The sequence below is a fragment of the Diadema setosum genome, chromosome 17, assembly GCF_964275005.1.
Source record: "Diadema setosum chromosome 17, eeDiaSeto1, whole genome shotgun sequence".
NCBI lineage: Eukaryota > Metazoa > Echinodermata > Echinoidea > Diadematoida > Diadematidae > Diadema > Diadema setosum.
The window spans coordinates 13,321,068-13,346,141 of NC_092701.1; the positions used below are offsets into that span (position 1 = coordinate 13,321,068).

General features: G+C 37.3%; 1 protein-coding gene across 1 annotated transcript; it reads left to right on the forward strand.

The window, feature by feature from the left end:
• The first annotated feature begins 2,630 nt into the window (after nucleotides 1–2,630).
• On the forward strand, nucleotides 2,631–11,251 carry LOC140241260 (flavin-containing monooxygenase 1-like). The gene is made up of 8 exons (XM_072321008.1): nucleotides 2,631–2,761; nucleotides 5,327–5,547; nucleotides 6,685–6,925; nucleotides 7,701–7,756; nucleotides 8,187–8,441; nucleotides 9,265–9,403; nucleotides 9,712–9,956; nucleotides 10,919–11,251. The coding sequence occupies exons 1-8, from the start codon at nucleotides 2,644–2,646 to the stop codon at nucleotides 11,249–11,251; spliced, it is 1,608 nt and encodes a 535-aa protein (XP_072177109.1). The 5' UTR covers nucleotides 2,631–2,643.
• Nucleotides 11,252–25,074: the final 13,823 nt, after the last annotated feature.

Consider the following 25,074-nt stretch of genomic DNA (forward strand, 5'->3'; position numbering starts at 1 on the left):
GGTTTTGTGCAAAATGCAGGAACAGTGAGCCCTTCTATAACCTAGCAGACGGCACAAGAATCACGGTTTTGGGTGTTGAGGTAAGTCACAATTTAGTATTCACAGAACAGTTTATGCCTACATTATCAACTATTCCAGACTGCAAGATTTCGTATATTCAAATATCGACTTCACCCAACATTATGTAAAATTTTGGTTCTCATATAGTATACCAGATGGTGACAGGCCATACGAGGGCAGAATCTTTCTGTTTTAGAACACTTCTGCTGATGGCCAGTATTCCTGTTGTTTTATTTCCTGAAAATTTTTGACAAAATGCATATTTCATTTTGTTATTATATTGATAGCTAAAAATATGCCAAAGTAGTTTCAATAATTGATGCAACATAAATATGTTGCTTAATTTAAGAAAAGATTGAAGAAGAAAATGTCAGAGGTCACGTAATGAATTATTCTCAGATTCCTCGTTTTGCATGTTTAGAGCCCCTGGCTTTTTGAGAGCTGTTTTTGGTGGTTGTTATTGGTTGTTGTTTTGCTTTTCTTCAGTTTATTACATACTTCCGGATATCCATCAAAACTATACTCGCATCATTCACTAGAAATAGTTCAAATCGAGGCATTACGTCACTGCCATAAGATACATGACTGATATACACCAAATATAGGAAAAGCATTGTAAGATTTCCACCTGTCATATAGAGCCTACTTTGTTACATTCCAGGCATGGTTTCCAAAGTACAACTGTTTTTTGTTTGATGTATTCCTTTACATTTTTTAAATTACTTTATGTGTTAAACGCACATGATGATAATCATATTCTCAATGGATAATGGGTGTATCATTTAAGCTGTGTTGATAAATTGAACTGTAAACATGATATGGACTAGTTAGGAATTATGAATGTGAGTGAATGTGGGTCATTTCAGAGCAAGAAAGCTCTGAAATTAGCTGTCAATATTTCGAGACAAAAGGAACGAGATTTCGTTTCCCTAAACGGAGTATCAAAAGTTATCCCTATCTGTTGTTGTTGTTGTTATTTTAAAGATCGAAAGAAGAGAGAGAGAGAGAAATGGGGCCCTATACAAATAATTTGCCCCAGACAGCACTTATAACATAAAACAAACATTATAGATCTTAAAGAGATATAAACAAGAATATTAAATGCATACCAAGTCTCCTCGAGGGAGCTCATATCGTCTCCACGAGGGAGCTCATATTGTCTCCACAAAGGAGCTCATAAAGTCTCCACGAGGGAGCTCATATTGTCTCCATAAAGGAGCTCATTACGTCTCCACGAGGGAGCTCATATGATATTGATGAATACCTCATATTATTCTTCAGACAAACTCAAATAACTACACAATACACGCTCGCGTGTACCGCTATCTGGGGAGAGCAATTTGCAGTTGATTCCAGTTAAGAAAGATAGATATATATAATGTGACGGGGCTCAAGCACAAGTCAATACTCAGTAAATGATTTGTAACCACATGCAAACTGAAAAAGACTTATATATCATACTATGACATAGAGTACATTATGATTATTTACAAAAGCTACGTTCAATTGAGAGTTTTTGTTGTTCTTGTTGTTGTTGTAATTTCCTTTTTTTTGTTGGTCTTCAATGTCTCATGTTAATCATCAAAATTACGCAAATGATTTACAGATAATCTCACTTTTTTTTTCATTATAAGATGTATGTCATATTTTATTTAGATGTTATTTTGGCAACACAAGTGATTATCAGGGTATTATGAACAAATACAAGTCAACACCGCATAGTTCTGTGGCACAATAGAAGTCTGTATATATGTAGAGCACCGTAGAATAAAATCCGAGGACATCAGGATCTATCTAAAATAAATTAGCCTATCTTTTATAACCATCGTATAGTGTTTATTGGAAAAGGAAACAAACGCTCTGAAACTTGCTGGTGGGATGCATTACCCCCCCCCCCCCCCATGCGTCTATCAGAAGCTTCGTACACTCAGTATACATTTTGTACGTGGTTTATTATTTATCATAGCGGCTGTGAGTGGTAACAGGCTCAGGTAAGTTGTCGTCACATCTCACATCCAGCAAACTCGTGAACATTGAATATACGCAGTTTGGTAGTGAGGGGTTTAATAACATCCTCTGTTATCATATTCTCTTTCAATTAGTTGTCGAAATTAAGTAGATTACAAATCCGGCATCTCTGACACTACTGGATAAAACTTAATTTCGACATGGTCATCAAATTTCGCAAATTCCATACAATATCTAATAAATACAGCGTTTAAAGCATATAGTTATACACCGACTCAGTGACCACCTGGTTCACTGAAAGTTTAATATCCTGGATCCCTGCAAACCAAACATGTGCGGCGTTTGCTACAGTTAGACAATTATGATGTGCACGGAAATAATATAATTTGTGAAGGGAACTGGACCGGCAGTGCCTAGAGGTCTTGGCAAAATCGAAACCTCTTTTCACGTGGATCTTTGTCAGCCCTGATGAGTAGGCCCTATAAGATTTCACCGTGTCACATGTCTCAAATATTCAAACTTGCAGTTTGTTGGAAGGGAAATGAAAAAGCACAATGTGACTTTCTGTCTGTATCTAGTTCAGGTTGAGCAAAGTTCGCGGGAAATACAGAAGAAATGGCAGAGGTGAAGCGTGTAGCTGTGATCGGGGCCGGCGTGAGTGGGCTGGTCTCGGTGAAAGCATGCCTTGAAGAGGGTATGGAACCCGTGTGCTACGAACGCAACGATGAATTAGGTAAGCTCGTCATATACATGGTAGGTCTTATATAATATATATTATGCAGTGGTTTGAAGAACATGAAGCCATCACCTTCATTGATTACAATATCAAAGAAGAGAGAATGTCATTGTCATCTCGTGAGCTGCAATGCAGCCCGCCATTCTGCAATGAAAATGAATTCATAGTGATAAGGCGTAATACGAGACATACAATACTGATACAAAGCTTATGTGTGAGCCAGTGATTGTGGAAATGTAGGCCCTATAGAAAGGTGACTTCCTGGCATAGTTCCTGCCTCCAGTGCAGCCAACAAAGACAATAATGTGCCATGAAATTGCAAGGTTAAAGCTCTGTCTGAGAATAATATATGCAAATATAAATTTGGATTTAATAAGCAATATATGTCTCTCTAGCTTCCTATTTTCCATCTATTCAATCTCCATAATGCAACTGAAAGCTGTATATTTGCCACTTATGCCAAGCAATTCTCAAAAGAGCAACCAGACGTCATCAGATCTTTTTTAGGTGTTTGAAAATGTGTGAGTTTTGATGCAGGCCTACATGAGGGGACGAATTGGAACGTGGTATGGTGTAAAAAAAAAAAAATGTGTCAAATATTCATATTTCGCCTTTAATCGCTTTCTCCATTTTAACCTTATTTCGCGTATGGTCGTTGTGATTTGCTCTCTTCTTGACTTTCCCCGTTTTATTGCAAACACAGTTCTGTCTATTGTGGCCATTGCGCTGTACTCGGAAAACTGACCTATGACCACAGAGATATATGTATTTACATTAAAGCTGCTTCTTTTAGATCCAGAAAAATCAATGTTTGTTGTTCCCACTTTCTCCTGTCCACTTTTGTGGTGTGGGTAAAGTTAACGTAGGAAAACATTGTTAGTCGTGAGGTATATAACTTATTGTTATAGTGATCATGAATTTTGAAAACGATTCACCCAATCATCCACAAATTACTGCATTGTATTTCATGCATGAGGTCATGATATTATGTCGCTGCTGTTTCTGTGCATGTTTTTCATTATTGTTGATATTTGTGCGCATGCGCTAAATCCCTCCCTGAATACGTCCCCTTATTCCGTGACAAAGTTATCACAAAAAGAAAAAAAAAAAATCGTTACCCCGCTTGTTTGTACTAAAATGTTATAATATCAACGATTTAAGTTCTATATTCCATTCTTCCTTGTGGAATGTCGCACCAGTCTAAAGGTATTTCCCTTATTTCGCAAGCAGGGGTTACTGATAATATTCTGTATACTGTGGAATTTTTTTGAACTTTGTTAGTCCTTTATGGGGGAAATCCCTTAGGATTTCTAATACAACCGTTGTACACAAATCTACACGTGTGTCTATACTTGTTCGTAACTCGAGTTGTTAAGGATGTAGCTTGGTTCCGGCTCTGCACTTTCAATTTCTATAGCTCATTAACCGCATGATGAGTGAATCTCATCCATCATGTTCATTCCGTTCATTTGAGCACGTGCCAAGTGTTACAATACAAAATGTCAAAAAAGAGTGTATTGACAGATTACTTCCGGTCTGTTGTCTCACATGCTAGCCCCCCCCCCCCCTCTTTCTCTCTCTTTCTTTGTTTAGTTACCCTTCCAGGACAATGATTCGGATTGTATCAATTAGTGAAATAATGAATTATTATTGTTTCTTTCCACTACATACACGGTGATACCTTAATCCTCCCAGACTTATGTTTAAGATCATCCGACTTTAAACTTTTTTTTTCCAAAAAAAAAAAAAAACCACCAAGAAAACAAGAAAACAAAACAAAACAAAACGAAGAAATCATGGGGGATCGGCCGTTTGTACATGCTGAACCTTACTCGTGGAATCAGTCACCTCAAGCTATCTGTTTCATTTTGAATGTTGACCGTTTTAAAACTGCCCTCAAGATGCATTTGCTAAAAAAAAAACTGCTTCCAGTAGATCTATAAAATATGAACATTATGAAACTTCTTTTCTTTCATAATTGTTGTGCCATTCTTTGACCTTTTTTTCTTGTGTATGTGCTTGTAATAGCAATAATGATAATAATGATAATGATAATAATATAGGGTCTCATTTTTGTAGCCTTTTCAGTGTTTCCACTGCTCTACCAGAGGGCCCTGCCATTATTATTACCCCAGCGTTGCCAGGTACCCATTTATACACCTGGGTCAAGAGGGACATAGTGGATAAAACATCTTGTTCCAAGGACGTCAGCACTGGGCGGGATTCGAACTCAGGTCCTCCGATGGGGAGTCGGGAGTCTTATCCACTATGCCACAGCGCCCCAACTGATGATTTTCGTACTTAATAATTCATTATATATTTCCCACTGCGCTTTGAACACATTAGCCATGTGGAATTGGGGCATTATAAGTACCCGGTATTATTATTTATTTATTATTATTATTATTATTATTATTATTATTATTATTATTATTATTATTATTATTATTATTATTATTATTATCATTATTATTATTATAACTACTACTACTACTACTACTACTACTACTACTACTACTACTACTACTACTACTACTACTACTACTACTACTACTATTCTAGGAGGAATATGGGTGTTCCGAGAGAAGAATCCAAAGGACCAGAAAGATGCAGGTATCTATGATGGTCTGGTGACAAACTCCAGCAAGGAGATGATGTGTTTCAGCGACTTTCCCTTCCCACGTGACTGGGCTCCTTACATCCAGGGTCGCCAGCTGAATGAGTACTACCATGCCTACGCCAAACACTTTGATCTCAACAGACACATTCATCTCAATACAGAGGTAGGGTAATGCAATTATCATACATAATGGTAATGATAATGATATGGTCTTACTTATCCAGGGTAGCCTATTCAGTGCTGCCACAGGGCCCTGTCGTGATTATTACCCTAGCGTTGCTAGGTACCCTATACCGGAGTCGAGAGGGACATGGTGGGTAAAAACATCTTGTCCAAGCACTAAAGCACCAAGATGAATTCGAATTCGATTCGATTGGGAGTCTGGAGTGTTATCCACTGTAGGTCCTATGCCACGATGCCCCCATTAATCATTGTATTGATAAGAAAGTAGAATACGGTTTATGCTTATAAAATATGTGTACTTCTGACGTAGCCATCACGTTTCAGTATTGATATGTTTATATGATTTCATTGATTTATTCATTCATTTCCTTCTAAGTTATTATGTCATCTTTTTAGCAATATGCACTCTCTATTTCGTAGACTTATGAAATAACCGTCATTATGTCATCATAGTCGTTGCAAAACCTTGATACGCTGAATTGAAATAACTATTCAACAGTGCATTTGCATAAAATCGGAATAGTTGTCGCTTAAATCGAAAGTAAGCAGCTTTTAGCATAGTAAATTTAGCATTGTACATTTTGTACATTGCATTCACCAAAATCAGTTTCAGGTTTAGCTTTTTGTCTGTTTGTTTAACATGGGGAAGGACAAGTGCTTAAAGTGGCAAGTTCAACTGAACGTTTGTGCCTCGTAGCCAGTTGAAATGACATGTTTGTTGTAATGTTGAACTTACGTCACACTCATCATTTCAAGTCAAGGCTTACTCTTTTTCTTTTGTATGATAATCTATCCGAAATAGTTACCTTTGTAGCTAAAAGTCAAAGCTGTGAGGCTCATGTAGCATCTATTCTCCTTGTCTTGTCTTTATTGCACTCTCTTTCTCCCTTGAAAAGTAGAATAAAAATTCCCCATTTCCTTTCATATAGCTCAGCTGCCATGGTATGATTATGCACAGACCTTTATCTGTGTTTCTCTCCAACAGCCGAGTACTAGTATTTGTTAATAACTGTGTCAAAATTGCATCATATTAAAATGTAGACGTCAAATTTTGATACGAAGTTCTGTTTTTGTAACACGCTGGCGGTGTTTGAATTCCTTCCATTGTCAATATAAGGTCGTGAGGGTTGAGAAGACTGACGATCACGACCAGACGGGTCGATGGACGGTGCGCGTCCGCCACGCCGACGACACGGAGAGCGAATCGGTCTTCGACGCAGTCATGGTGTGCACCAGCATATTCAACAAGCCCTACCTTCCCACATACCCCGGAATGGATGTATTCAAGGGTCAAATCCTACACAGTCAAACCTTCCGGCATGCTGAAAAGTTCAGGGATATGACTGTGTTAGCAGTAGGTCAGTGCACTAAGCAATCAAGAGATTAATGTGCTAGAATCAAGAGATAAATGCGCTAGATATCTAGGATTTTATTTGACACATGCAAGCTAGATTTTCTTGCAAGAAGAAAGAAATCTATTGAATTAGTGTAAACGCGGATAACATCTATTGAAAGTAGACATTCACTGGGATAACCGGTTGTTTTTCTTCTATCTTTCTATTTCCATATTGTGTTTGCTCTGTACATTCTGGCAGTCCGTTGGTCCGCTTTCTAGTAATCACGATTCCAAAAAACTCTTTTGCTAAATTTTCATGATAAAACATGACCATACACATGTGCTGAAATGATGCTTCCTTTATGGTCAATTCAAAGGTCAAATCATCATCGAAATTGAACTGAAAATGTCATTTTCTAGTCATAACTACATCAGTAATGAATTTTTGTTAGTAATTTTTGTAGGGAGAAAGCACAAATAGTTGCTTTGGTAGTAATTGATAACATTATAAAGAGCGAACTGACGCAGAATAAGAATTAAGGCCATTATTTGTTGAAAAGATATGTCGTTAGACATTGAAAAGATATGTCGTTAGACAGCCACAACTTCAGGCTGATTTGTCTAGTGGTAGTATGATCTTGTCGGAATGATACAAGTTGAATGTTATTTAGAAGAAATGACAAGTTAATGTTGAAAGTCCTAGTTAAAATCCTTTGAATTATAAATCTGATTGTTGTTCTAGTCATAGACTTCAGCTAGGAAGCTTACGTGTTTATCATTTCCTACCATTCACACAGGGGGATCTCACTCAGCTGGCGACATGGCGGTGAACAGCAGCCGTTACGCAAAGCAGGTGGGGAAAAATGTTCGACTTATCAAACCTTACGAAATAGTAACAAACCCGCAGACTGGCAGGTGCCAGCATCGACTATTCAACCGAGTAACTTCGGATTGATTCGAATTATGTCACAGCCGAACAGAGCGCGTCTTAAAGGTCATTAGATTTCCGTGCCGCGTACAGATGACCTGTTTTAGATGAGGCGATGGTGGATGTATATTAAATCCTCAAAAAATTTGATGAAAACAAACACGTTCATATAATTATATAATAAGTGTTTGTTTGTTTTTAATTATGATTGAATACATTTGTTATGCATAGATCTTTCTTGTGATTCACGTATCGGTCGGTTGTGGCACTACATATGGCAAAGATAACTGTTTCGCAATCCCTTTCTACACTTTGTCTTCCTCATTAATGTTTCTCCTGACTTTTTGTTTTGAAGGTTTACCTGAGTACCCGAACGGGCACCTGGCTGGTAAACCGGATGCAGAAGGACGGAATGCCCCGTGACATGACCATCCATCGCCGCTACATCAACGCCATGCCCGTCAGCTGGAAACTGAAAAGGTTCGAGCATGACAGCATCGAGCGAATGGACCCCAAACTCATCGGCATTACCAGCTCGAAGCGCTACGGCACGACCACGGTCATGATCAATGATGATCTCGGTGCCATGGTCATGAACGGAAAGGTCAAGGTACGCCATCGCAAGAGTCTCACAGTCCCTTTACTTTTATTTTGGGGCGATTAATTTACAAACTAAAAAAACACTCGTAAAGCGCAGACATCCACCACATCCAGTAGCTCAAATGGTCATACATCATATTTTCCAATGATATAGAACTTTGTCTCCACCTTCCTGCTACCCCTTGAGCATGCGCTCATCAATGAGCGTATATTCTCACCTCAGATAAAATTTTCTGGTACAGGCCTCATTTACCTATGAGAAAGAATCCTTCAAAAATTAAAAAGCAAAAACAGCTCCTGGGCCCATGTACAAATTGGGATCACTACCAAAATATAATCATCTGTTCCTTGTGTCATTAACAACTTTTCCTGTAAATTTCATCCAAATCCGTTCTCATTTTTTGAGTTATTTTGCAAACAGACAAACAGATAAACAAACAGACCAACGTAAAAAAAAAAAAAAAAAATTCCCTGATGGAGGTATATATAATGACCAATTATGCACCGGCATATGTATCCATGCCAGCACCTCCCTGATGCCAGTAACACAAGAACACTGATGCAAGATTCTTGAAGCCATTACTTCCCCTTGAAATGGATGGTGCGATAATTTCTGCACGTGGTTTTCATATCAATTAAAAGTAACTGTAAATGAATTGAATATCTAACCCAATCTTTCACATTTGCTGGATTGATACAAAGTTTGTGAACGATAATTATATCCAGTACCACTATGAACAAGATAAACGTTCTCCGCTTTAATGAGGACTGGTAATCATAATATGTCAGCAAACAACAACACGTATATCTAACGCTTCTTTCCCCCAATCCAGACCAAGCCTGGCATTTCGCATTTCACGGAAAATGGCGTCGTCTTCGAGGATGGATCCGAAATCGAAAATCTTGACGCCGTCGTGTTCGCCACGGGTTTCAAGATTGATACTCCCTTCGTCGACAAGTCAATTCTACCAGGTATGGCGAGATTCAGCCTTGTACATTTGGGGGAAACCTCTCGGTAACAAAATGAATAATTTGTTAGTAATCGTTTAACCTTTGTTTACGCAAGAATACTATGTCATGGGTAAACTTCAGAAAATGTTCTCCTCTTGAGCGAAAATTAAAAAATATTTGAATATCAAGTGATAATGTTTTCCCAATCGTTTACTCAAATTTTCCAACCAACTTGATGTAATATTGACCATAGTCGCCATCGAGCCGGCACATTATGTGCATTTCTCTCACACCTCTGTGCTCTCTGGTCTTCCCTTAATTATTTGCAGACGAAATGGGAGACATGGAATTGTTCCACTTTGTGTGGCCAGCGAGGGAGCAGCACCATACGATGGCAGCCATCGGCTTCTTGATGATCATCGGCCCCCACGCTCCGGCCCTTGAGTTGCAGGCGCGATGGGCAGCCCAAGTCTTCAAGAAGAAGGTTGGATTACCGCCCACGGAAATAATGATGAAGGAAATCAACGGGAGAAAGAACGCCACGTTCAAGCGGTTCGGAAGGCACAAGATACAGGTACGGGAAAGTCATGTTTGATGATAACATGGCACTGTAGCTCTATGAAAAGAAGACTGCTGAGAATCGTAGGCTTGTTGAACAGTTCGGAGTGGAATCCGAATGCAGCGAGATCTGTACGGTGACGTCCTCGGGACGTTATACTATGGGAACACAAAGGTAGCTTTCGCCACTCTCCATTTCGGTGAAAAATGCAGAGCGGAATGATGGATTTAAATTTCCATTTTGTCCTTCGCCGGAAAGGCGCTTGAAACCAAAATCATGGCGTCAACAACTCAATTTCAGTAGGCTACCTACAAAGTGCTGTTGCTAAGTAAGCAGTAATGGCCTATATTCGTCATGTCATTATGTGTTATACACGGTGTGACGAGCGCACATGCTCTGTAAAATGAACATACAGCATAGATACCACTGATATTGCACACCATAATTTAACGATACTTCAAAAAAAAACTTTTTCACCTTCTCTGATTCGCATCAGACGAGCATTTTTAGTTTCGAAAATTAGCGTTCAGGGTTCGGGGTGTCATCCAAAGGTGCTTTTTATTCTGATTTCTCGACCTGAAAGGAGGTATTCATTTCCCTAAAAAAAAAGAAAAAAAAAGTCAATGCTGAATCATTACAAAATATAATACGTGTGTCGAAATGACTTATTTCGGTGATGTTATATCAAAGGGAACATAATATCATGACAATCAATTGCAGCGCTATCATGGTCTCATGTAGTTTGAATGTGTAAATGTATAACTGGAATAACTGATTATAGTAGTATAATTCATGAAAAATGTTTAAAAAAAATGAATTAATGATAGATATTAAGCTCTATATTTTGTCAGATTTCATCGTGACATTTTCATAAAGGTGTTGCGATGTTATAACCACACATCAGTTTTCTCGGCTGACACAAAGTACATGCAGTGAATAATGAGTATGCCCATTGATCTATCTATTCATCAATGCAGTCTCTACCCGTGCCCTACAACGACAAACTAGCAGAGTTCATCGGAGCGAAACCTGATCTCAAGAAGCTCCTCTTCACGGACCCGTGGCTTGCCTTCCAAGTCTTCTTCGGTCCTGCCTATCCAGCGTCCTTCCGCCTGTTCGGACCGCACACTTGGTCCGGTGCCCGCGACCAGATCGCGCGCGGTTACGACAACGTCATCTTCCCGACCCGTACTCGCATCGTGGAGAAAGCTCAGAGTTCGGCGAGCATGTTCCGTCTGACAGTGAATGGGTTCCTCAAAACTGCCTTCATGGCTCTCATCACGATGTTTATCCTTTCAGTTCTAACGTAATGGTTCATATGTAGTCCATAGTAGTCCGTATGCATGGGAATGATGTTCTCGACAGCAATGCATCTAGAGGTGAGAAATGTGTCTCTACATGGTCATCAGTTACCATGTATTTATTGTACTAATTTGTTTCTGCATCTACTATGCCAGATGGGAGCTACAGGACGGGCTGCAAGGTTACTGTGATATAATGGGAAAAGACTATTGACTTTTAAAGTTAGGTGCCGAGTGAAATTTTGCTAAGTGCCTAGAAGTCCATGAAGCCTAGCTCATTCGACCCAGATGTAAAATTGGTGCCTTGTGAGAAACGTCGATAATAACTCGAAATTAGCTAGCTAATTAGGAGATCATTCACAAAGTCTCTCACTTAAAGTTGATATTGGAACTTTTTTTACATTATCTATCAAGTTAGAAACTTCAAGCTACAAAGCAGCCCCGTGTGAACCTAGATATAATAACTATGACTTGTGTGGAGAACAAGAAAAAGGAGATTATTCAGAGTGCTGTGACTCATTATTTCGGATTGTCCTCGGATTGTATGATTGTCCATCTTATCCCCCATCTCCAATCAAAAAGCGACCTACCCTCCCAACCCCCCCCCAACCCCGAAAGGAAAAAAAAAATCCAACAGTCACTAGAGTGTCTCTGTGCCATTTTTTTCGCTGTACGTATTTATTTTTTGTCACATAAATTCTCGAAATGACAGGACAGAAAATTAACGAGTGCACCTCTTATTTTTACTGCTTTTGAGCCCTTCTATTCTTGGTACATTATACTATTGATTTCTTGCTCCCATACATGTGTTTGAGAAATAGAAAATATGTAGCGGCTTGTCAAGCCCCTAAATGCCTTACAGTTCGAAGTGCTGACAGTGTCAGAGATTCAAATCTATGACGCGAATGGTAAGACGACGCTAAATGATTAAGCCCAAAATGGTGTTCTGCACACGCGCGAGACAGCTGTTTCTAATGTTCAACCAGGGAGGCTGCGTCGTCTTAGCGTTCGCGTCGCAGATTTAATGGTTTTGATGGGCGGAGTTGAAATCAAATAAACAGAATGGTAGAGGCTTCATCAGAAGCAGACATGAAATAAGACATTAATGAATTCTTATAACACGATGTACATACAGAAAAAGAAAGAAAAATCGTCGCCACCAAGTCCAGTTAATATTGTTTAATCAAGTAACAAATTCAAAGCGAAGTATATTCATAAATTGATATTGTTTTAGGGGGTGATAAAACAAAATAAAGCATATAAAATCTGTGGATACGGTGAAGACTTATGTGTAATTATGGCAGTGCCATCTACTTTGCCACCTGTACACGAGTTGTAATATGGAGCTGCTGGACATGTCCAATATTCGAGAGGAAGCAGTTTCAATTTCTCTTTAATATTCTTAGTTATACTTCTCTTGAAAAAAGAGAGGATTATTTGGCGTGATAATTGTTTTGTAAATATCTTCCGTCTGACTGCTTCGTCCTACTATCTAAAGGTGAGTAACTAGCGTGTAAATAGTGATTTTCTTGGATAATCTTGCAGAATGCAACAGAGGACAACACAATTTAGGGTATCGATGACAATATCTAGAAGGCATTATAGCTTCAGCGTTTCTACTGTTAGATTCAAGCAAAACTGTACTCAATAACTTTGTTCAATTGACTTTGTGTTATATTTATGTGAGCAAAGAAATGCAGAAGGAAAATCAGTCAATCAATAAATCAATCCAATGGGAGTGAGATTGGATTTCAAATTCAAACATGTTTTGTGCGCCCGAAGGCATGTGCATAGGGTTGCCCACGGGAATTAAAATCCTCTGTCCGATTTCTGACTCACACCGTTGACGTTGATTGTAAATCTGACGATGCCCCAAATGGGGGCAGCACAATGTCGTACACCATCTTGGGATACAATATTGTACTGAATATTTATAGTATTTACTGGACATTTTCGTGCATTATGATCTATGTTTCAATAGGCAAAGTAACAGTTAAATAATCATTTAGCAATGATGTTGTATAGTATCAGGAAATACGTGTGGCTATGATCCTATGTGCATGCAATCGTAATTTGAGAAAAGTGTGCAATAGCATATACAAGGGCAATGATAAATCTGAATAAAGTTGATATGTTCCACACTGAGTGGTATTCTGCAAAACTAAACCGTCATCAATGATTGTGAGTGCGGTGCAACAATGAACGTGTGAGATATTAGTCAATTACTACGATTATTTTCGAGAGGTCCGGATATAGTGTGAAATTCTGTCCTAAGATTTTTAATGTTTGCATTTCCGTCGACATTAAGGCCTTGACAATGCATTTTTTAAAACAAAAACTTACATGCGTTTTAGTAAACATAACATCGAAGAACGTGAGAAATGTGTTTGCGACTACAAGGTGCGTAAGACGTAAAAGGTATCTTTAAATACACACACACACAAACACACACACACACACACACACGTGGGACCCCTACAGAGATATTAAAGAACAAAGACTTTACTTTCTTTTTTTATTCATGTACATTCGAGTACAAGTACATTGTATTTTCTCAGTTTATATTCCCACAATATATACACTTGCAATATTTTAAGAGGCGAGAGAGATTGAGGAAGGAGTAGCCTGGAATACGAAATAAAATGGTGAATCAACATTTCAAACGTTGTCGCTTCTCCAACCTTTTGAAGAAAAAAAAATCTAAATCTAACACTCAAAATGATAAATTTACGATTACATTACTTTTAGCTTAAAAAATAAAAATGTGAATTCAACATTTTGAGGTTTAAATTCAACATATACACAATTTTCGAGGATTGACAACATTTTAAATGTTACAGTGAGCATTTCATTTTTGTGAGAGTTACGCCATCTTAAGTTGATAAAATTGAATACTTCTTCCCTTGTAATTGCTGTTATTTCGTTATCTAGTTCTTCAGCACAAAGTATACATAAAATATATCATCGCATAAGTATAACATATATGTATATTATAAATTGTATATATATATATATATATATATATATATATATATATATATATATTATATATATATATATATATATATGTAATATATATATATATATATATATATATATATTATAGACTGCGAGAAGGGGTCTCGACCATTTACAGTACCAGTGTAGCTCCTTCATTATTTACATTCAGTGTGAAAAGAAGAGCAAGGTGGACGTAGCTAGGGTCAACGTGCCTGTTTATTGCCGCCGAGCTTTCGGTCCCAAACGGACCTTCATCAGGGCTGTAACGATACAAAAATGACTCACTCGTATGGCTACACTAATAAAGTTTTCATATATATATACTAATATAAATCTAACTGGCGTGAGTCTATAATAACTGTGTAATCAATCAATCCGTAATTACAGCTGTATATAACATATTCCAATAATAATATACATAATCAATTGCATATTATTGAATACATTAGTATTAGTATTATTACCTCATTATACCTCATTATACGATAGCCAGAAGATGACGCGTGACTGATGTAGTGTATTATATAGCCACTTCCGTCTTGCAATGCTGCCACATGCTGTATTATCGTCGACAACATAAAAATGTCTAGTTTGATATTATTACAGTCGTCTGTCACACAACACATAAGATGAGGATACTGAATTGGTGTTTTTGTTATATACCTTCATCTCAATTAATAACACGAGTTTGATATGAAATGTATTCAATAATATGCAATTGATTATGTATATTATTATTGGAATATGTTATATACAGCTTGTAATTACGGATTGATTGATTACACAGTTATTATAGACTCACGCCAGTTAGATTTATATTAGTATATATATATATGAAAACTTTATTAGTGTAGCCATACGAGTGAGTCATTTTTGTATCGTTACAGCCCTGATGAAGGTCCGTTTGGGACCGAAAGCTCGGCGGCAATAAACAGGCACGTTGACCCTAGCTACGTCCACCTTGCTCTTCTTTTCACACTATATATATATTATATATATATATATATATATATATATATATATATATATATATATATATATATTCAGTACTTGATAAGTTACGCGAAGGGGAATCAGAAACGAAGTGAAGATCGGTTCACCACTGCAAATTTTATTTATCCGTTCTCAGGTGCTCTACGAAAATATCTGATGACGAATTCCACAGCCTGCCCGAGGCCTGTCATAATATTGTTCACAACTAATTTAGGCAACACAAATTCAAGTCTGAAGAACTGAAGTGAGTCAATGTGCTCACACATACAAACACAACAATTCAATTTCGTGTACAAAGTAGAACATCAACGATATAATACGTATAATTGTTTTACTATGTTTGGGGAGAATGCACTCTACAAGCATTGCTTCTTCAGCATTCCTCCCCATCTCCTGCATTTTCTAAACTTCAGAATGTTTTTGTGCTTTTTTTTTTCTCACCCTGTCATTTGTTTATCAATGAATACCATTTCATATTTTGTAATGTTGACACATACATGTACTTGTAAAAACATGCAAAAAAATGTAAAATACATGTTAAAAAAATGTATTTACAAATTCTGTTGGAGATGGAAAAATGAATGAATGAATGAATGAATGAATGAATGAATGAATGAATGAATGAACAATAAAACAACCAAATGAGTCCAAACGCCCATTGGCCTTGTATTAATGAGCTGCGCAAACGGATACGCCCAAAACAGGAAATGTCGAAGGGGGAAAAATAGGCAAAAAGGTCACAGTAATAATGTCAAAGACTGAAAAAATGGCAGAGGTATGAATATCAATAGTAAGATGTCTCATAAGAAATTATATAGAAATTATATAGAAATTATATATATATATATATATATATATATATATATATATATATATATATAGGCGTACCTGTGTTTTGGTGCTACCGGCGGTTTCACGCTGTCGCGATCCTCAGGCAGACTGACAAAGTGGTGTGTTTCTGTGCTCATGTGGCGCGGTGGATCGGTTTGACGCATGGATGATTTTTCTTTTTCGGTGTCTGCATTTGGATATAAACTCGGACCTTTTTAGTAGTGAGTGCGTTTTTGTTTCGGATGATGATGGCCTTCTCATCGAGGCAGAGGTTGCACAGGCCACTCCTTCATAGAGTTAAGTTTGACTTTTTTTGGATGTCCCATGTCAGTGTGAAGTTTACGCGTTTTTCTTTCAGGCTCCAGATGTATTTTGAGAGTTGGGTTTCGTTTTTGTATTTCTCATTCTTGATGGATTTAACATGGTTCCTATATCTGTCTTTGAAGGTACCCCCCGCCAGCCCGTAGTAGCACTTTTCCTCGTTGCCATGCTTGACGGTTGCCTTATACACAAGAGCCGTTTTTCATGCATCTTCCTCTCAACGGGCATTGATCTTTTTGGCGGCAGTTGCATTTGGGTTTGGGTTCGGTGTCACGTGACTTGGATTGTTTGATAACTCTTTGGTTGTGGGATTTTATGACTGCATCCATGTTTTTCATGCAGCTGTAGCTCACTTTTACCGTATTCTTATTGAATATTGGGTTCAGCTTGTGCCCTTTGGGCCTGTGCAACCTCTGCCTCGATGAGAAGGCCATCATCATCCGAAACAAAAACGCACTCAATAAAAGGTCCGAGCTTATATCCAAATGCAGACACCGAAAAAGAAGAATCATCCATGCGTCAAACCGATCCACCGCGCCACATGAGCACAGAAACACACCACTTTGTCAGTCTGCCCGAGGATCGCGACAGCGTGAAACCGCCGGTAGCAGACAAGGCACCAAAACACAGGTACGCCTAACAATGGAAAATTGTGAGGGTATGACATGGTCAGCTCACTCATTTGCATACTCATATCAACTGTACAAGAACTGTTTTACAAAAATAAGCAAAACTTCAAAATTTCATAACATTCTTTATTTTTCATCCGATTTCCGCCAAATTTTTACTGTTGAATTCGGAAGATTTTACTTTTTATCAGACTAACGTATAGACTGTCACAGAGATACAAATTACAGTTTTGTTAAGAGCACATACTATTATTAATAAATCTTAGAAATATCCAAATTTGCGTGTTATTCAAAGGTACAGTTTACCATTTGGTACAGTGATTTTAAAAATGTTCGAGTTATCAAAGTTGATGCAAATGTGTAGGTCAGTTGTATCACAAAACATCCTACCATATAAAAATTTCGCGATAAAACCTAAAATATAAGGAGATATCACTATTTTTCTCAATAAACCATATTACTGTAGACGGTTTGGTCTAGAAACAACTCTATTATAACTATTGTTCACATTTTGTATATTTAACAGTGCGTGACATTGATTATCATGATAAAGATTTTTACATTCATTTGGTTCTTTCTATCCCTAACTCACTAACAATTTTATGCACTAAAGCTGGGTTTTTGTTTCATCTGCAAATGGTAAATAATGCGGGGTGATGATTCGAAGGTTCGTAAACTCGAATGTGTACTAAAGAACCTTCGAAATAACGAACCTTATTTCATTCTCTGATTAATGAACTTTCGGAATAACAAACTGTAACCAATAAATATCATAACAAGTTTTTATACGACTTGAATATGCATAATCATTGTATGTGTTGGTTATGACATGCCAATGTTAGATACAGCCTTTAATCGAGCTCTGAAAGAGACACAAGGTCATTAATGATGTAAAGAAATTATGAAGGGATATCATGCACGATATACACGCAGGTACGGATTTGGTACTCCACCGTTTGCGACACGGAAAGATATAAATACTTCGCGATGAACAGCTGTCGCCAAATGGTTTAGGATCGTCGTAATGTATGTATCGGTTACTTCCTCTCGTTCTCACTGTCGTTTATTGATTCAAAGTGCCAAGTCGCTGTGCCACTGTGGCACTACGACTGTAGAAGAGAGTTATAAAAAAGGATTAAAAAATTGTCTTCCATGACTTCTTGACCTTCTTTAAAATCAAAATGGTACATAAAAGTGATTGTCATAAAAACGATGAAAATATATAAATTAGCATGGGCTTGGTTGTAAAAAAAAAAAAGAGACTCGGACCACACTTGGGAGATGTAAGTATTAGTCATGCGTTAGTGACCAAATCAATGGCTTTGATAACAGTGCTATATTGAAGGAAGAATGAACAAGTTGTTGACTAAACAATTTCTAAAGGATTGATTACATCTGATAAAAAATATCACACAAAATAAAGGCTCTAAATACAATGGAATGAATCGAAAAATAGGTTTCAGGGGTCGTCCCACAAGACCGACACCCATGACAGCATGAGTCATGCAGCCCACGAGTCCAACAGCCCACGAGTTCGACACTAGGCAAATGAAGCCCAGGAAACCGACACTAGGTAAAAACAGCCCACGAGTTTGACAGATACACTATACGAGTGTAATGTGTCGGTCTCGTGGACTTTGTTTGCTCAGTGTCCAGCTCGTGAGCTGAATGACTTGTGGGCTGTTTAACTCGTATATAGGCTGTATGACTCGTGGGTGTCGGTCTCGTGACATGCATCCTATCTCCACAGTCTAACTAAGCAAGCTATCTACCGGATTTCACTCTGCAGCCACACTCAGAGAAAGCAAGCTAATAGGTTCTCATTTTAAAAAGCACAATGAATTCGTTTTAATACCTCAGATTTCACGTTCCAACTTGTTAACGAACAAACATATATAGATAACATGAATCGAATTAACAAAAATGAACTGTTTGTTTGTTTCTTTGTTGTTGTTGTTGTTGTTGTTGTTGTTGTTGTTTTGAAGAGATGACTGCTTGTATGTCTATTTTGATATACGGGTCATAATAAGAAATGTCCAATCTCGTCATTTCGTTACCTCGGCAAAACGGCAAGTTCAAAAGATGAAGATCACTGGTTGTGGCAAACTAAAAGTACATTCTAAATGGAGGTTAACAGTGATAGTGAATATCTTAGTTATGAATTGTTTTGCAATGGCCTAAGAAGTATCGTCATTAAAAAGGAGCTACACCAATGAACCAGGCGATAGTCGATCATATTTTTGTGTACTTTAAGAAATGAAAATATGACAAGTTACGGTTTTTTCTTTAAATGCATCTTTTGAGTGCGTATGATATACAAGAAAGGTAAAAGGGTGAAGAGAAGGCTTCACGCGTAGAAGGTTTAGGGTACAATCACACAGCTCAAATTGACTTCGAAAAATAGAGTCAAATCGCACGTATGGCAAAACAATTTAATTTTTACAACGATTTTCTATTGCACGAGCAGACTGGCGGGAGGTTTCGTTACAAATAGGACATAAAATGAGGAACTTCATACATAAAAAGCTTTTCGTGTTTTCAATCAATGGTGACAACGGAAAAGGTCATTTAGTAGAGGCTATTATTGTGATCACCTGATAACTCTTCCATCGTTTTGAACACAAAATATCATAAAAATCATGTATTGCCCTATGATTTTTGATAGTATTGGTTGAGATGAAGAATCAGCTTTTATTTTTTTTTGCGAGATACGTTGAAACCATGTTATGAAATATGATAAAGAGCATACAATTAATTCTATGAGGAATTCAAATTCTGTTTGATGAAATTCGGTTTTGAAATAACTGAGATATCTTAAAACAAAGTAAAAGAAAGGATCTTTTGGAATATCTCAGCTATTTCAAAACCAATTTTATTAAATAAACTTTAAATTCCTCTTACAATCATATGCTCTTTCACATTGCATAAGAGGTTTCTCATTACTCAAAAATGATCTTCATAAATCGTTAGAAAGCTAAAGTCACATCCAATCTGAATCTATACCATAGATCCCTTTAACTGTAACCTTTTTTTTTTGGGGGGGGGGGGTGTGATGACATTATCACCAACACCAAATTTGCATTGTGAAGTTTGCGACAAAATATTACATGACATGTAAAGAGTTCAAATGCAAAAGTAGATATATCCACTTTTTATTTTTCTTAATTCAACTTCAAACAAGTTCAATTTTACGTTTATTTCCATCAAACAAGATGATACATGATACAAAGCATACATTTGTCAAAACATAATTATGTTTAACGATTTGAAAGAAGAATTTGAGATATTAGAGATATTTGTAATGATTTGAATAACATCTTCAAAAATGTTTCTTGTTATGTAGGCCTAATGAATGCAGTATCATTGGAAAGTTTATTCCATTTGATAATGACCTTACTGTGAAATGAAAGAAAATAAATGGTGTTTATTTATTTTTCTATTAAATCCACAAGCACACCGGCCGAGTGTGAATATCCAACTCTACGGAATCTGAATTTATTTCGTTTTCAACAGCGTGCAACGCATAACCTACATCTGAGGTCGTTGTTTTTGTTTTTGGTTTAAATCAAAAAGTAACAGTCAGAAACTCAACGATAGTATAACTCACGTAAGTTTTTTGTTTTGTTTTGTTTTGTATTGTTCTGTTTTGTTTTGTTTGGCTATGGAATATACAATAATAATCCTATACAATAAAGAAACTTGACCTTGACATTTTGGAAGAAATGTGATGACAAAAGTTGTTAAAAGGAAAAATAAGCTTAAAATGTAACCACGTTATATGTCTAACATGTTTTGCTACAATCTAGCTATAATTTTGACCTTTTTTATTTTAAATTTTGATAATGATAATAATGATCATAATAATAACTATAATAATAGTGGCCTCTTATAATGCGTTAAAGTCCATCAAGAATGATGCTCATGGCGCTCTTACATAACCAGCACGAACAGTACATAATACGACCATACAATATTCAAATATTATAACTTATCAGAGCAATTGAAATAGTCCTCGATATCTCCTTTCCGACTATTATGAAGAGGCAGGGGTTTGGACGAAATAAGAAAAATCTTTTTCCTTGATAGACATGTGCCATTTGTTTCGTAAGTTTGCTTCATAAATATTACACAAAAGATAACTGATTCTTCAACACGGAGCTTTTTTGATGAATGATATAATACTTACATTGTTGATCAGTTTCTTCACGTGGACTGCATTGTGACTGTGAGAACCATCACATCGCTTTCTTGTCCTTAGCATTTTTTTCATTCCATTTCATATATAGTAATGTTTATCTAAAGGTGGTGTAAGTTTATATTTTCTTTTGCAGGCAGCAACTTTGTGTTTAGAAGCAATGGCTTTCTTGTGACCATAATTATAAAGTAATGACTGCTTTATGCACTCTTGGTGCATAAATATCTCTAAGATTAATTATGTTTGTTTTATGTTAGTTTTGTCTGGGGCAAATTATTTGTATAGGGCCCCTGTTTTCTCTCTCTTTTCCTTTTTTCTTTAAAACAGCAACAACAACACTTTTGGTCACAGTATAGCTTCACATGGAGAATTAACTTTTGGCTAAGCTGTTTATTTGCATAGCACGAAGACAAAAATAATGACTCCCTTTACATTCTCAAAGATGATATATGGAAGATGGACATTTTGTTTAAGATACAGCCTTTTTGTTTAAAATTGACAAATGACTTTATTACTGAAATGTACACCAGGCCCCATTTTGCCTGTGCATTTAACCATTATTATATGCAAACAACATGCATGGTTTATTGTGTAATAATTTTTAGTCCATTGATGATACACATCGCTAACTGATTGTGACAAAGATGACCATGAAAGCAAAAAGGAAAATCAAAGTAACTGGGACAGAATAAAATGTGATGGAATTTCCTGTTTTAAAGAAATGTGCTTGCTGACAGCACCTTTTTTTAACATTCTTTTAGCAGTTTAATTCGCTTGAAAAATAAGACTGTTTGTAGACAACTTAACGTGTTAGCAATGCATCCATGTGAACACTGGCATGCCAGCATTTTAAACAAATTCTTTCGGAATTCCTCGCAAATATGATGGTAGGTGTACATGTGCAACCTCGCAGAGATTACGACACTGGTATACGGCCATCACTGCATGCTCGCTAGTGACTTATTGCTGATAGAATTTCTTCAGGGCAACAGCATACGGTACAGCGATATCTGAGAGCAATGTGCTCGAGTGCATGGCAAGCAAGCAAATGAGTTTGCCTCTGCGGTAACGGCCAAGTTTAGATTTCCGTTTTCGACCACAGCAAGCAGGGTTTGGCCTCGCCCCGTTGTACTAATACTTCTGTATTAGTTTCGTCAATTTCATATGCCAGTGTTTCCCAGGACAGACTGCACAACAGCATCTCAGTTGCGAAGTCAAGGGAAAAGTGAGGTAGGTAGAAGAATTGCAATTTCAGTAGTCTGAGCCCAGATCGTGGTGAGTTGATATCTCCCACCTATACTTCCGAACGAGATCTTATTTCATACATGTAATGAGGGTTGATCAGTATAATCGAAAACATACAATTATGGCATACTTTTAATACACGGGAAAGCTTACTGTTTAAACTGATTTGCAAAGATATAATGCAGTCATTCGTAAATGTTGGAAATGTTCAGTTACTTGTATGCCAATAAGGAACTTCTTACCACCGCTATGTCTTGCTGTCCGTACACATAAGTTGTAAAGGAATCTTGGGGCACAGTATAGCAGAGCAACACATGCCATTAAACAATTCAAACAGGCTGTTCCCTCTTCACGCAAGCAAGTGCTTTGGGTGGGAGGGGTTTGAAAGTGGAACAAATTGACCCAAAGTTCACCACTATGCTGAATTCACAGAGATGAGTTTATTATATCTATGTTCAGGTCTGAGAAGGCAGTAAAGCAAATTACTATAGAAATTAGGAATCATTACCGTGATTACGGTTTAATCTTGTATGGACGACAACGATTCTCTGTGTAGACCCTAAACGGGAGCAGCCCAAAGATATAGTGCCAGTTAAGTAGTGGTGGTATAGTAGACAGCAAAATATATTTTTCATCATATGAACCGATCGGTGAGGGAACAATCAGAATGATTGGTGTTGATTGGTCTGCCTTTCATGCCAGTCCTTATTTTTTGCTGCATATTACCCGATGGACTCTCGGACAGGCGGCACAATATGGCAGCTGCTGTAGTTCAGTGGATAAGAGCACAGAATATCACATCTCTGGTTCGAATCCCCCTGGCAGCTGTAGGTGTGCCCTGTAGGCAAGTGACTTTATCATCATTGCTTAGTTATTGTGCGTGGACTTGAAGTCCCCTGGCTGTTTGCTCACAAGCATTCATTACCTCCTTAGCGGCCATGTAATCATAATACAAAATGGCAGCTCATACACTCTTACGCCTAGGTCATAACGACTATCTAGGATAAGCGGGTATGCTAACGATCATCAATGCTATTGAATGATAGGAAGACTCCTATAATATTTAAAGGAAAATAGAGGAAATTTCTGTTTGTTTATTGTTGTTTTTTTCATTCCCTACCTCGTAACCCGCAAGAAAGTTTGGAATGTATTGGTCTGAGCCGAATGTTGCTTCCAGACTACCTAAAATGTGATAGGAATAAAAAAAAAGGACCAGATCGTGAGCAGTGGGAGTCATTATAGGCGACTGTAAGTTAAATCATTCAGCGGATGACAGTGTAGCTAAAAACAAATTTTGGCGACTCTTTATTTGTGCCAGCCTCGACTTCTTTCCCATCTTAATTTGGCTGCCACTTGTATGACCAACTTGCGATAGCATTTATGCCCGCTTATAATGACATTACTATCACTTTAGATATAGGCCTAATCGACGTTCACTGGGGATTTATTAAATGTACAGTTAACTTCTCAAGTAACTGTGGCCATTTTGTCTATACTTGGGTTCCATGGGGCGCAATTTCTTTAAATTTTCTTGCTTGCCATAATTGCACCCACAAGAGTTTGGTAGTCAGTTGTGCAAGATTAGGCAACTTCGCGAATTTCCAGAAAGGTGTGAGAGCTACAAAACAATCAATAGCCCAGTAAGTGTTAATTTGATCATTTCCAAGTAAAGAGGAATATAAGCCCGCATGAGTTATGACAGATGGTGATATATTCCACGACGGTTTGAGAAACTGCTGCCTTTCTTCCGTTGCGTAGTATTTTACGGGTACCAGCAAGAAGACAAGCACATGATAGCTAGTGCCCCTATTTTGCACTAATCTTCTTTCTCAAGCATTTTATAGGCACAAGGACATAACATCAGTAGACTAGTTATTCCGTCGTTATGGTCTCAAAGAGGCAATCCTGGCTTGGTTCTTTGAGAGCTCATAGTCTCCTAAACCCAAGCAGTTTTTGTGAAATAATGATAATTCAAAAAGAGTTTATCACCACGTAACTGACGCTGTCTGAAATCAACTTGTACAGGAAAAGATAACTTGCCGTCCGAGGTTTCAATTTAGGTAACGTAACGGGTAGATTTCCAAAGAAATCAAGCGAACTGAACCACTTTACTGAAGGATAATTCTTGTAATTTGTGAATATCGAAATCTTCGGACAATAAAGGGTAAACGACTTTGCTCTATCAATAAAAAAAAGAGCTGTGAGGAATGCTTACACTGGTTTGTTTTCATTTTATGTTATATTCCTACCAAGAGACAAATTTGGGCAGATTACCGTTTTTCAATAGAATACATTTAATCAATGTATTTTCCCACGTTTTTCTCACTTTTCAATTTCAGTTTATCTCAGCAACTTTTTTTTTCAAGAATACAATGTATAAACGAAAATACAATGACACACCCTGGTAAAATGACATTTTCTAAGGAAAATTAAGTGTTTAAACAAATTCAATGAATCATTAGGAACAAAATACAGTTAATTATTGTTACATTATGTTCAGCATTGCAGTGGTTGTCAAAATAAACGTGTGTAATAATGTTTAACGAGATGGCAGTCCTTTCCTGACAAAACTATTCTGAAATACTATTCTCAAGGATTATACTCGCAACTAACGGGGA

Excerpts from the sequence above, each read along its gene's own strand:
- LOC140241260 (XM_072321008.1), top strand. The coding sequence starts at position 2,644 with ATGGCAGAGGTGAAGCGTGTAGCTGTGATCGGGGCCGGCGTGAGTGGG. Across the intron at positions 7,757-8,186 it reads GCAGCCGTTACGCAAAGCAG|GTTTACCTGAGTACCCGAAC; the intron begins GTGGGGAAAAAT and ends TTTGTTTTGAAG. Across the intron at positions 9,404-9,711 it reads CGACAAGTCAATTCTACCAG|ACGAAATGGGAGACATGGAA; the intron begins GTATGGCGAGAT and ends AATTATTTGCAG.